General features: G+C 41.8%; 1 protein-coding gene and 1 pseudogene across 2 annotated transcripts; both read left to right on the top strand.

The window, feature by feature from the left end:
- The first annotated feature begins 142 nt into the window (after positions 1 to 142).
- On the top strand, positions 143 to 12,942 carry LOC135539647 (ubiquitin-conjugating enzyme E2 R2-like). Of its 2 annotated transcripts, XM_064965664.1 has the most exons (6): positions 143 to 752; positions 1,138 to 1,327; positions 7,636 to 7,722; positions 7,808 to 7,905; positions 8,942 to 9,076; positions 9,202 to 12,942. In XM_064965664.1, exons 2-6 carry the CDS (start codon positions 1,151 to 1,153, stop codon positions 9,491 to 9,493), a joined length of 789 nt encoding a protein of 262 aa, XP_064821736.1. In that variant the 5' UTR covers positions 143 to 752; positions 1,138 to 1,150; the 3' UTR covers positions 9,494 to 12,942. The 2 variants fall into 2 exon arrangements, with proteins under 2 accessions (XP_064821736.1, XP_064821735.1); XM_064965663.1 differs by lacking the exon at positions 143 to 752 and having other exon boundaries at positions 759 to 1,327.
- LOC135540460 (U2 spliceosomal RNA) lies at positions 9,903 to 10,049 on the top strand (annotated as a pseudogene).
- Positions 12,943 to 14,232: the final 1,290 nt, after the last annotated feature.

Genomic DNA, 14,232 nt, shown 5'->3' with positions numbered 1-14,232 from the left:
ACGTGAGGAAAAACTATAGACTTTACTTACATGAAATTATGTCATTGTCGATACATTAAAAACATGCCAAAGTGAACATCATTCTGAGAAGACCGCGCACGTTGGACGTGAGTCTAGCTACGCAAGTACGTCGTGGAGACACGCGCAATGATAGCCGGAAGCATCGATAGGGTGAGACTATAATTCGATGAAATTTACCGTATTTCGTAAGTGCAAAGCTTTCACTGGTTTCCTTTTTCACGAAAGTTAGGTCGATAAAATACAGACCTCTCGACGTGGCGGAAATGCTGCGGAGAAGGCAGTTCCTTTTTTCGACGAAGTTACTCGGTGGGGTTTGAGCTGACGTGGGGAGAAGTTCGAGATGCCAGAAAAGAGCAGATAAACAAACAGCCAGCGGATTAATCAACTGAGCGACTGTCCGAACGGGGGCTAAGCAGGGGACACGGGGGAAATATCAACGAGACCAATTCGTCGCTAGAGTTTTGGACCCAACAATGTCTCAAATAATTTTCTAACGTTGTTGTTTATCCCCATGCCAAGTGCCAGCAGTGGCACAAAGAAGAAAAATACCACGCGAGGAGAGAATTTTTTTTTTTCTCCCAATGTGTTCCTGTCCAGCTTGTCAAGATAGAACACTTCTGTCAATATGAAACTTGACATGATTTGAGTGTATGCTTCACCAGTTACAAACTAAATAGCTTGCTATATCCCATTGAAAACAGTACAAGAGTACAAACACTGCGTGGATATAGGTAATTAATGTTTAATTAGCTTGAAACCATTTGAGTTGTCAAAGGCCTAATCGTTGCAGTCAGCCCCAGGCTTTGCTACACGATGCAGAACATGTCCTACTTTGAATTCGACATGAATTCGCTATTTGCCAGCCTTGTCACTGCTTTCTCTGTACTCAAACTGCATGCAAATCTTCCTTAATAGCATAATTAAACTATTGTTTAATATTGCTCCTGAGGTTGTATAGGAGCCAACTGTATAAATCTATGGCCTGTCAATTTTTTTTTTTTTGTAGCCAGTAAGTCAACAAGGTCGAGTTATTAGTTGATTTGGTTGTCATTATACGTCAAACAGTAAACCTAGGAGGAGGAAATAAATGAATTCTGAAATGTCCCCTGGTGTCAGAAGTGGGATAGCCATGGCCCACCATTCGACGCCCAGTTCCCAGAAGGCCCTGATGATGGAGCTGAAGTCCCTGCAGGAGCAGCCAGTGGAGGGCTTCCGCATCGGCCTGGTGGAGGAGTCGGACCTTTACAACTGGGAGGTGGCCATCTTTGGCCCCCCCAACACACTGTACGAGGGAGGCTATTTTAAGGTGAGGTTACTGTGTAGGGGTGTAGCAGGTTTATGTGTGGTGAGTCAACCGCGGAGGGAGGGGGGTGGGTCAAGTGTGGGATGTACAACAAGCTGCTTTGTTGCCTAAGGATGTAGCAGGTTTGTGTATGTCTTCAGGTGTTTCTTCCTCCAATCTCGCTCGCTTTGTCTGTTTCTCGCTTCCTTTCTTTCCCACTCACCCCCCCCCCGCCCCCACCCAGCCTCCTTTCCCCTTGCAGTTTGATCGTTATGCTCCAGACTTCTATTTTTAGCTGTGGACGGATATAAATGGTACCTAAGCATTGAGCGAGGAAGAGAAGGGCATGATGAGACTCTTCTCCTTCTCCTTCTCTTCTCTTCTCTTCCCCTGAGTGACTTATTTAGTGTGTCTAGTACACCACATTAGCATAAAAGTCTGGTGAGCGGGAGCCCACATCCAGGCCATGGCATGTACTCTTCCAAGTGAGCAAAACTGGTTGCAATGACATCAGTGTAATGATTATTATAACATATTTTGTGAGTGATGGCATTGTCAGGTTGTATACTGGTTGTAAAGTGAAGTTTTGTAAATGTTTTTCTAGCAACCACAAAATATCTATTTATCTGGTTCAGACCAAATAACTACTAGGGCTGTGTTGCAATTTTTTTTTCAAAACAGAAAGCAGAAGCTTGGAAAATAAATAATTAATAATGTGATTCTGGATGACAACATGTTTGTTACCAACATTAGGGTTGTTTTGCTAAAGAAGTTAAATCCGCTTCGTGATTTGTTTCCTTGCCGCGATACTAACGAGTATTGCGATACTGGTATCGTCCCGGTCCTAATAACTACCAGTATTATCAGATAGCCTAACAACTAAAATGTGACTTATTTCTGAGGAACAAAGATGCCATGTGACTAATCTAGTTGCATGACGTCTTCTCAACTAGAAAACCGGTTTACAGTTAGAGAACGACAAATCTTGATTTATTTTATTATTATTTTTGGGTCATACCGATTTTTGGGCCTCAAGGAGGCTGATATTCAATATAATGAAAATGTTAAAAATTTGGTGACAATTTGCCAGAAACCGCCATGTATGCATAAATGAATCAATTTGAAAATCAAACAATACATTTAACTTTGGTAACAACAACAATCTAACTACATACCAGCATGGTAATAATTTCATATTTTATAATGGTAAATCTCTTGATAAACTGTGTAAATTAAGATTGCATAGTCCTACTCACAATATAGGTTAATACATATTTAATAGGAGTGTGTGCATGCATTGAGTTACTGAGCTTGTTTAGGCTCACCAGTGGTGTCTATGGTGCTACAGGTGACAAACAACATTTGCGTAGAAGCACCACTCCAGCATGTCGTGCCTGTATGTAAGGACATCATATAGGCACTGCTGTTAGTTTGAGAATATAAAATAACATATTCAATGGAAATTGGTCCAACATAACGTCATGATTTATGATCACAGATAGTATTTTTATTAATTTTCTGTGATTGGGGAAATGTTTTTTTTTTTTTTTTTTCAGCTGTCAGGACACATCTCTAAACAACTCAGCTGCCAGGACGAAATTAGAAACAACTCAGTTGGCTAGTTCAACTATTTGTCATGAAACAGGCAGGTTGTAATTTGAACCTATTGCTACGATTGGCTAGAGTGAGGCAGTAACCACGCTCTCTTTCACATCTCCTCACCGCTCTCTCCATTGCTCATATCACTTGTTACTGTTTATTGCTACTATGAGAACGAGCTCAATGGCGGTGGCATTTGCTTCCAAGCCATAAATATGGATAATATCTAACAATTAGAGCGAGGGTTGGAAAACCGATTAAACGACGATGCACGTTCTGTCTAAATTACTCTAATCTGCCCATAGTTTGAGAAGTGAGAATGCACACATGCTTGCTGATCTAAAGCGTATTGATTGGTCTATAAACATGCAGGAAAATCTTTAGTTCGCTAAACCTATTGTCAACATTTATTTTGGTATTTTAAAACACTACTTTCCCTGTTACGACAATCTAATTCATCTATTAACTATCAATTTACGGATATGATTGCGGCTGGTCAGATCAACGCACCAGGAAATGGCTAATGTTACACTGCAAGTCAGATGGCTCATTGCCAAAAAGGTTGCATGTTCAAAATGATAACCAGCTAACATTAGCTAACTATGTTGGGTATTAGCTCCTATCTGATCTTAGCACCATGTTTATCTCGTCAGCTTGCTAGTATAGTAGCTAATAAAGCTATCTAACACCACAGATGAAAGGTGTTAGACTTCATGTTATTTTGCTAACTATTGTTTGCACGTGTTAAAAGTGCTCTGTTTAGTAAAAAAAAATATAGGGGCCGTATAAATCAAATTTTATTGGTCACATACATGTGTTAAGCAGATGTTATTGCGGGTGTAGGAAAATGCTTGTGCTTCGAGCTCCGACAGTGCAGTAATATCTAACAAGTAATATCTAACAGTTTCACCACGTATACACCAAAAAACATGTAAATCTAAGTACAAAATGGATTAAGTATATGTATGTGCATATATATTAGTTTAAGTTTGCATACACATAGGTTGGAGTCATTAAAACTCATTTTCAACCACTCCACAAATTTCTTGTTAACAAACTATAGTTTTGGGAAGTCTGTTAGGACATCTACTTTTTGCATGACACAAATAATTTTTAAAATTGTTTACAGACAGTGAATTATAAGTGAAATAATCTATCACAATTCAAGGTATTGGAATGGCCATCACAAATCCCTGACCTCAATTTTATAGAAAATTTGTGGGCAGAACTGAAAAAGCGTGTGTGAGTATGGAGGCCTACTGACCTGACTAAGTTACACCAGCTCTGTCTGGAGGAATGGGCCAAAATTCACCCAGTTTATTGTGGGAAGCTTGTAGAAGGCTACCCAAAAAAATATTTGACCCAAGTTAAACAATTTAAAGGCAATGCTACCACATACTAATTGGGTGTATGTAAACTTCGGACCCACTGGGAATGTGATGAAAGAAATAACAGCTGAAATAAATCATTCTCTCAACTATTATTCTGACATTTCACATTTTTTAAATGAAGTGGTGATCCTAACTGACCTAGAACTTGGAATTTTTACATTTACATTTAACATTACATTTAAGTCATTTAGCAGACGCTCTTATCCAGAGCGACTTACAAATTGGAATTGTGAAAAACTGAGTTTAAATGTATTTTGCTAAGGTGTATGTAAACCTCCGACTTCAACTGTATGCACACACATACATACATACATACATACATACATACATACATACATACATATAAATATGTATGTCAGAGCGGCATTGGACTAAGATAAAGTGGCATTTATATAGAGTACAGTATATACATATGAGATGGCTGATGCAATATTTAAACAGGTAAAGTGACTAAGATACTGTAGAATAGTATAGAGTATAGTTTACACTCGATATGAGTAATGCAAGATACGGAGACATTATTAAAGTGGCCAGTGATTCCTAATCTGTCTATAGGCAGCCGCCCATGACGTGCTAGTGATGGCTGTTTAGCAGTCTGATGGCCTTGAGATTGAAATCTAGCTTCTGTCTCTCGGTCTTAGTTTTGATGCACTTGTACTGACCTCGCCTTCTGGATGATAGCGGGGTGAACGGGCAGTGGCTCGGGTGGTTGATCTTTTTGGCCTTCCTGTGACATCGGGTGCTGTAGATGTCCAGGAGGGGGATGTTTGGCCCCGGTAATGCATTGGGCAGACCGCACCACCCTCTGGTGAGCTTTGCGGTTGTGAGCGGTGCAGTTGCCATACCAGGCGGTGATACAGCCTGGCAGGATGCTCTCAATTGTGCATCTATATATGTTTGTGGTGGTTTTAGGTTTTAAGCCTAATTTTGTTAGCCTCCTGAGGTTGAAGAGGCGCTATTGCGCCTTCTTCACTACACTGTCTGTGTGGGTGGACCATTTCAGTTTGTCAGTGACGTGAACGCCAAGGAAGCTTTCCACCTTTTCCACTGCGGTCCCATCGACGTGGATAGGGGGGTGCTCCCCCTGCTGTTTCCTGAAGTCCACGATCATCTCCTTTTAGTTTTGTTGACTTTGAGTGAGAGGTTATTTTCCTGGCACCACACTCCGAGACCTCCCCTTCTCTCATTGTTGTTGGTAATCATGCTTACTACTGTTGTGTCGTCTGCAAACTTGATTGAGTTGGAGGCGTGCTTGGCCACTCAGTCATGGGTGAACAGGGAGTACAGGAGGGGGCTGAGCATGCACCCTTGCGGGGCCCCATTCCATTCTTGAGGATCAGCGAAGATGTGGTTTCCTACCTTCACCCACTGATGGTGACCCGTCAGGAAGTTCAGGACCCAGTTGCACAGGTCGGGGTTCAGACTCAGGGCCTCGAGCTTGATGATGAGTTTGGAGGGTACTATGGTGTTGAATGCAGAGCTATAGTCAATGAACAGCATTCTTACATAGGTATGCTTCTTGTCCAGATGGGACAGGGCAGTGTGGTGGTGATTGTATCGTCTGTGGATCTATTGGGGTGGTAAGAAAGTTGAAGAGGGTCTAGGGTGGCAGCTAAGGTTGAGGTGATAATGATCCTTGACTAGTCTCAAAGCACTTCATGTTGACATAGGTGAGTGCTATGGGGTGATTGTCATTTAGTTCAGTTACCTTTGCTTTCTTACGTACAGGGACAATGGTGGCCATCTTGAAGCATGTGGGGACAGCAGACTGGGATAGGGAGATTGAATAGCTCTGTGAACACACAAGCCAGCTGGTCTGCGCATGCTCTGAGGACACTGCTAGGGATACCATCTGGGCTGGCAGCCTTGCGAGGTTTAACACTCTTAAATGTCTTACTCGCGTCGGGCATGGAGAAGAAGAGCCCACAGGTCCTTGATAGTGGTCCGCAAACCTACCACATACGTCTTGTCTGAGCTGCCGAACTGTGACTGAGCTTTATCCCTATACTGACGTTTAGCCGGCTTGATTGCTTTGCGGAGGGAATAACTACACTGTTTGTATTCTTCCATATTCTTAGTCTTCTTGCCTTGGTTAATTGCGGTGGTCCGCACTTTCAGTTTGGCGTGAATGCTCCCATCTATCCACGGTTTCTGGTTGGGGTAGGTTTTAATAGTCACAGTGGGTCCAACGTCTCCAATGCACTTCCTGATAAACTCATACAACGTATCTGTATACACTACCATTCAAAAGTTTGAGGTCACTTAGAAATGTCCTTTTTGTTTTTCAAAGAAGCAAATTCTCAATTTTTAAAATAACATCAAATTGATCAGAAATACAGTAGACATTGTTAATGTTGTAAGTGATTATTACAGATGGAAACGGCAGATTTTTTAAAAAACATTTAATTTTTATTGTATGCCTATGTAGCTATGAGGCCCATTATCAGCAACCATCAATCAATCCTGTGTTCCAATGGCATGCTGTGTTAGCTAATCCAAGTTTAGTATACAGCATTGTACGAGATCTTCAGTTTCTTGCCAATTTCTTGCATGGAAAAACCTTCATTTCTCAGAACAAGAATAGACTGACGAGTTTCAGAAGACAGGCCTTTGTTTCTGGCTATTTTGAGCCTGTAATCGAACCCACAAATGCTGATGCTCCAGATACTCACTAGTCTAAAGGCGAGTTTTATTGCTTCTTTAATTAGAACAACAGTTTTCAGCTGTGCTAACATAATTGCTAAAGGGTTTTCTAATGATCAATTGACCTTTATAAAATGATAAACTTGGATTAGCTAACACAACAAGCCATTGGAACCCAGGAGTGATGGTTGTTGATAGTGGTCTTATGTAGTTATCAATAAAAAAAGCAGCCATTTACCGCTACAATAGTGATTCACAACATTAACAATGTCTACACAGTATTTCTGATCAATTTTATGTAATTTTAATGGACAAAAGCTACAACAAAAAATCTTTCAATAACTTTTTCAGGGACCTGATCCAAAAGGGAAGCAGTGAAGTGTATCAAGTAAAACTCACAATGAGCTTATCATGTCTGCACAGGGCATGTTTTGAAACGGTGATAATACTATCTGATGTGAAGCAGAGCAGTGCCTCTCCCCAAAGGGCTGGCGCTGCTGGACACAATGTTCTCACAGACCTCCATGCTTGCTCATACATACGGACACACACTTGGCCCCCAATAGCTCATACACACAAACTAGGGGATCATTCTCATGCTCTCTGAATTGTATCCGACTAATTGTAAGGGTTATTTGGCTTTAATAAATGGAATTAAATATGTCTGAAGCTGATGGTCATTTCTGTTGTCTCTATCAGTCTCACATCAAGTTCCCCATCGACTACCCCTACTCCCCTCCGACCTTCCGTTTTCTCACCAAGATGTGGCATCCCAACATCTACGAGGTAAGTGTATTCCCAAAGTATATGAATCTTAACATATTTCAAGAGTTTTCTCCATCCAGAATTTGACTTTTTTGTGTTCCAACAGAACGGCGACGTGTGCATCTCCATCCTCCACCCTCCCGTTGATGACCCCCAGAGCGGGGAGCTCCCCTCAGAGAGGTGGAACCCCACCCAGAACATCAGGTACCTCAACCCGCTACAAACCTTGTGTTCTTTAATTATGGCATGCAATTGAAAACATTTAAGTGTTTCGCTATGGAAAACAAAAAGAAGCTTTTAATAAGAATTTTATTTGCTGCCTAATGAGTACACTTTGGCTCAACCACAAAGCTCAAACTCTTTGTTACTCAAGATGCACTTGATATAGCTTGATGAAATGGTGGAATCAAGTGAGTAGTTACAAAAGGGCAAACATTGCACACCTGTATTTCTAATGATTTCCCATTTGTATTTGACCTAGGTCAGGTCTATCGCACTTCACGTTTACCCATTTTGAGCACAAAAAAATGTGTGTATATATATATATATATTGTTTCATTATTTATTTATTTATTTTACTAGGCAAGTCAGTTAAGAACAAATTCTTATTTTCAATGACGGCCTAGGAACAGTGGGTTAACTGCCTGTTCAGGGGCAGAACGACAGATTTGTACCTTGTCAGCTCGGGGGTTTGAACTCGCAACCTTCCGGTTACTAGTCCAACGCTCTAACCGCTAGGCTACCCTGCCGCCCCAAGACAATCAACTTTTAGACTACACATTGAAACAAATGACAGAGGACGACACATGCAGAAAAAGCCATTGACATCACAACCTTCCAGATCTTTGGGGGAGACCAAAAGACAATATGGAGTGTCATCATAATGCCTCAATTGGGGGTGTCAAAGGTTTAAAGAGCAGTGCAGTAACAGTCAAAGTGCCAAAAAGATAATGCATGCCAGTCGGTGAGACACTTTCTCAACCCCCGGGGCAGGTTGAAAGTGCTGAGTGTGTGTTTAACCAAATATCCAGAGAGGAAGTAGCATCTAATGGAGCCACATGGGTGTAATGGTGAGGTAACATTGCTGTCACAGAGGAAGTCAGTTCAAATAACTCAATCATTCAAGGAAATCAAGTAAAGCCACATTACTTAGAAACTAAGGTAAAGGACCCATTGTAAATTAAATATTCAGGTAATGTTTTAGAGGACATAAAGTCAAATTAGTAACGTGTGTGTACAGGACCATCTTGTTGAGTGTGATCTCTCTGCTGAACGAGCCCAACACATTTTCACCAGCCAACGTGGACGCCTCCGTTATGTTCCGCAAGTGGAGGGACAGCAAGGGCAAGGACAAAGAATACGCTGAAATTATCAGGTAGGAAGGACACATGCACACTAACCCAACCATTTGATTTACCTTTTTCACAACAAAGTTGACACACACAGTCACAGTGAGTGAACCTTTTGCGATGTTTCTCTCCCCAACCCCGCCCCCAACAGGAAGCAGGTGGTGTCCACGGTGGCAGAGGCGGAGCGCGACGGTGTCAAGGTTCCCACTACGCTGGCTGAGTACTGCGTTCAGACCCGGGTTCCCTCCCAAGACAGCAGCTCAGACCTGCTCTACGATGACCTCTATGACGATGATATGGAGGAGGAGGAAGAGGATGATGAAGATGAGGAGAGCGACATGGAGTCAGGAGGAGAGGCAGGGGGGACCAGTGGAGGAGAAGGAGGGGTCACTACTGGCTGCTATGACGACGACCAGGAGGATTCTGGAAACGAGGACTCTTGATGATGATGAACGCCCCAAATTGACGCCCCACTCCCTGCCACATCCGATCCTAGCTCCCTCCTGATCCTGTTAAGCCTGGATCATCACCTAAAACAAATACTTGTACGTCTGGTACATTGATAGTAAATTAATAACTGGACAAATTAGTGGATTCCAAATACAGGCGTGGTCGACCGCAAAATAAAACAAACATATCTCCAAATATAATTTGTCTAGTTGAGAGCAGTCGGAAATGTCTTAATTTGTCCTTTTGATATTTGACTTGACCGCATGGTTTTGGTTTCCTTATTCGATGGTCACATAGTCAAAGCCTGTCTCCCTCGTTTGATGGATTGATAGAAAGCAGACAGTTGATGATGAACACAAACAGCAGAGCCCACAGGAGTTTGTTTTGTTGCGAGATGTGCAGATATCTGCTTTTTGGAGAGGATCAAGTGTAGTATCTGTTCATACCAGTTTAATATCTAAATGGAATTTATGAACAAGGAGTCGGAAAAGGGGCTTGCTCCATGTAACGACCCAGTATTGCAGTGCATCTGGGAACGGAGCACACACAAAAAGATGCAGCTGAATGGAATGTGTGCTACTGCGGGTGCTATTGTTTCTGTTCAACTGTCTGCGTTTTATCATGTCACTAGACGCATTTGCTTTAAGTATGTTCCGGGCTTAGGTCTTTAATTTTCTAACCAAATTCTCAGAACCCAGACACCTCTTGGCCCCTTCACACCCTGGTAGTCTTTCATATTCAAGTGTAAGCTGGTTGGCTTTCTGTCTGGATGGCTGAAATTTGGTATTTTTGTTAGCCTGGCAGGCTGTGTTGCACAGTCAATGTGCCCCTCTTTCCGTCTCTGGCTTGTCTCACACTCGTTGCCAGCCAGCCTCAGTCGTTATGTCTGTTTGACAAACACACAAATCTACAGACAAACTGACCCCACACCTCCTTTCACCTCTGACCTCTCCAGGGCTGGGGTGTGTTCATTAGGAACCAAACGGCAGAAAACAGACAAACGGGGAAGGACTACCACTTGTTTTTGTTTTCCGTTGCAAAACAGTTTGCTACGGTGTTCCCTAATGAGTACGACCCTGTATAGGGCACTAGGAGGAAGTGCTGTCTCGGACATGGAACCAAAGGAGTTCATTCTCCTCTCCCGCCCTCCCTCTCCATCCATCCTTTCCCTGCCCCCAAACCTCAGGGCCTCCATAGACTCTCACTGGGAGAAAACCAGGGATGTAGTGGAGGACAAACGCACCTTAACACCGTCTACGCAACTATATGTTATGAAAAGTGTTCCTGCGCCTATTGCGCTAAATTAGCGTTGTTAGCGTCCGCATCATTCATTCATTCAGCGTTTACCCACTTTATTTCTTTAATACTACATCCCTGGAGAGGGCTCACACTCAAACTGCTCCTCAGCTTGAGCTTGGTATTGTTTTAAAGGGTGTGTTTTTTGCAGGGGGTGGGTGTTTTTAGAGGGAACTTCAGATCTCCAACACCATCGGTCCCCATGTCTCCTACCTTTTTCCCTTCCAACCTCTGTGAGTTAGTCAGAGTAGGTTGGTGGGAGGAGCTATAGGAGGATGGGCTCATTGTTATTGCTGCAATGGGATAAATGGACCAGATTCAAACATGTGGCTTCCATATGTTTGATGTGTTTGGAGAAGCTATAGAGCCCGTCCTCTATAGCTTCTCCCACAAGCCTCCTCTGGATTCAGTGTGTTTTTTTTCTTTTTCTCATTGCCACCCATTTCTGTGTGTTGCCCTCTTCCATTGGCCATACTTCACAAAACTACACCAGAAAAGGCTTCTCATCATACATGCTTGATATGCTTTCTTGGAATTGGCGCAAACTCCTGGAATTCTAGTAAGCAAGCCAGTTAGGTGGTCAAAATGGAAAGTGAAGTTAAATGAGTGGGATTCTGTATTTTAATCAACTATTTACACATGCCAAGAGGCATTAGCCATTGTTTGTTAGTTAGCACATATAGCTAAAAGAGCACATTTAGTTGTCCTCAACATTTATCAGCTAAGCTATGACTTGAGCACATGCCACATTGGTGATTCAGAGCTACATGGGCACTATTGCATATTGTGTGTGAAAAAGGATGTTTCTTGAAACTCTGCTGCAAATACTTTGGCTAAAGAACAGCATAGGCCCTAAGTAGTAATGCTTAGGCCAACCCATCAACTGTGCTCATTAGGCCTGCAGTTTTCATATGGGTGCGGGTGTGTTTTACCATTACCTGTTTAAAGGAACACAGGACCTGTTACACCTTTCACTCACATGGAGGTGCTGGCCTGGATTGTATGCCAAGGAGATTACGTTTCATCACCGCTTCCAGTGACGCTACAATCAATCAGTTATAGATAGGTATGGAGTATTCATTTTCTGTTTGTAAGAGGGAGAGACTTGACTATTCAGTCTGAGGAAGACTAACAGAATCAAAATGAGAACTTTCCTCCTACCTGGGTGAGCCATGTCTCTAAAATGACTTCCTCTCTTCACCCCCTTTTCTTCATGATCACTGATCGGTGAAAGGAGTGGATACATTTCCACCATATTGCTTTTTTCCCCCCAACCTGCCATGTTCTTTCAGATCTGTGGTAATAAAAAGGGCAAGGAGAAGAGGGAAGGAAGCCATTGAAGAGTCCTGAGATGCAGCCGGGGGTACTGTCTCATGCTCACTGACATTTTGCCTTGTGTGTATTAACTAGTAGGAGACTGTTGGAACAGTGTTTACCTGGTTGAAATGACACTCGACTAGAAGGACCACATGCTAAGCTGTCAGACTCAGTGTTGCAAAGGTGGAGAGCAGTGGACAATTTTTCTCATGTATTGTGTGGGTAAGTGTGTGTGTGGTGATTTTTATTTTATTTTTTTAAAGGAGATTTTCCCTCTGAGGCTGAAAATGGTCTCATTTGGACAAAAATCAACTGTCACAGCCAGTGATGTGGACAATGCAGTCCTCCTTTTTAATTTCATTTTCTCTACCTTTTGTGTTGAGGATGCAAATGTCACCTATAAAATGTATATTATAAAATGTTGTATGGACAGGACTCTGAAATGTCTTGAAATGTTCATTTATTATATGTTGTGAATGATGACATTTGTTTCCTAGAAAGCATCAGCTGCTGTACTTTGACATGGAAAAACTGGGAATGACAAATTGTTTTTCAAAGCCGGTAGTAACCGTTGTAAAGACACTGGGCCCTGTTTGAGTAGTTTTCAAATGAGTCTTTCCTTGAACCATTACTGAATCATCACGATTGTGTAGGTGAAAACCGGGTTTACACTACATACTAAAACACTGATCTGACATGAGATTGTATCCTCATCTTGAAAGTAACCAAACACTGCCCCAGTTTCTCACTGAATTTACCACAACTGTGCAACACAATTCTCCTGCCCTTTTTTAATAAAATTCCTAATTAAAATGGTATGATCCACTGGGCTATGCAATTATGGAAATTAATCTTGAAGAGGGAAAGTGTAGGACAATTAAATAAGTTTAAACTCCAACTTTTTGTCCAACTTTCAAAGGACACACAGTTTAACTGAAAATTAATTTAAGGTGAAATCAACCATGTCCTTTTGCAGTGTCGAGAACTGGCTCACTGCTCTTGGCTCTTCTCAAATACGTTTACCACAGGAGTGCACATGTGCTCCTTTTAATTTCAATATGAATCAAGATTAATTATTGTCAAAAGTACCTTCATCTGATTTCGCAAGCATGAAATGAGCCACCGGCCGAATGATACCCTGGCTGGCCTGAGACTTAACGGGTGCACCTCCTGTGAAATACGACTTTTTGTCTCCACCTAGTGTTGATATTTGTTGCAGGAGCACATCTTGCTGACAGTGGAGTTGGGATTTATACACTACTGTGTGATAGTTAATTGGATAAGGTAACTACTGCTGACATTGAGATCATAAACCTAAATCACCATTTTACTGTGTATTTTCAAGAAATATCTCAGGAGTAAAGCTGGAATATTGGAGTCACACAAGTTATGTAATAAAGGTCAACTTTGAAGAGATGGTTTTTATTTTTGTTTAAAGTGCAAGACAAGTAGGCTATTAGGCATAACAATGTTAATATGCAATTCTGCCACTTTTTAACCTCATCTCCAGCACCCTACCGGTGTCTGCATATGTGAAAACGGTGCGTTTCTATGATCTATGGTTAAGATAAAGGTCCTAAAACATGCTTCTCTGTAGCTTGGTTCCCATCCTATTGGAGACTGATTTTAATGCGAATATTCTCAAATCTGCACAAAACTATATGTGCATTTTCCCACCAGAGATTTTTCTATCAAAATGACTTATTGCGGATAAAAGGCTGTGCGTGATGACGTAGGTCACATAAAATAACTTGGGTTAAATTCCCATGTACTGAATTAAAAATACAAATTAAATGGATTTCCATCGGTTTTGTCACAACTGTTGCGTTAGCACAATATAACCTATATAGCAATATACTTTACATTTTACTGTTTCCACTATCCGGTCTTTACTTTTTTCATGCATCAGCTAATTCATTGGCATGACATGCTTGGATGGAAACCTGGTTTGTGACATCACAGGGTATAGGATTAGAAGTGATTTTCAAAACCCGCAACGAGTTTCTAGCCAGAAGGCATAGCACACACCGGCCACGAAATATGTGTTTACAATACAGCGTTGGTAATAAGGAATTATTTGTTCGACCGCAACTTCAGGGGTAGCTAGCTTTAGCTTGGT

The sequence above is a fragment of the Oncorhynchus masou genome, chromosome 5 (genome assembly GCF_036934945.1).
Source record: "Oncorhynchus masou masou isolate Uvic2021 chromosome 5, UVic_Omas_1.1, whole genome shotgun sequence".
Taxonomy (NCBI): Eukaryota; Metazoa; Chordata; class Actinopteri; order Salmoniformes; family Salmonidae; genus Oncorhynchus; species Oncorhynchus masou.
Note: the sequence above shows the minus strand (reverse complement) of the source record. Positions and strands in the feature narration are given on the sequence as shown.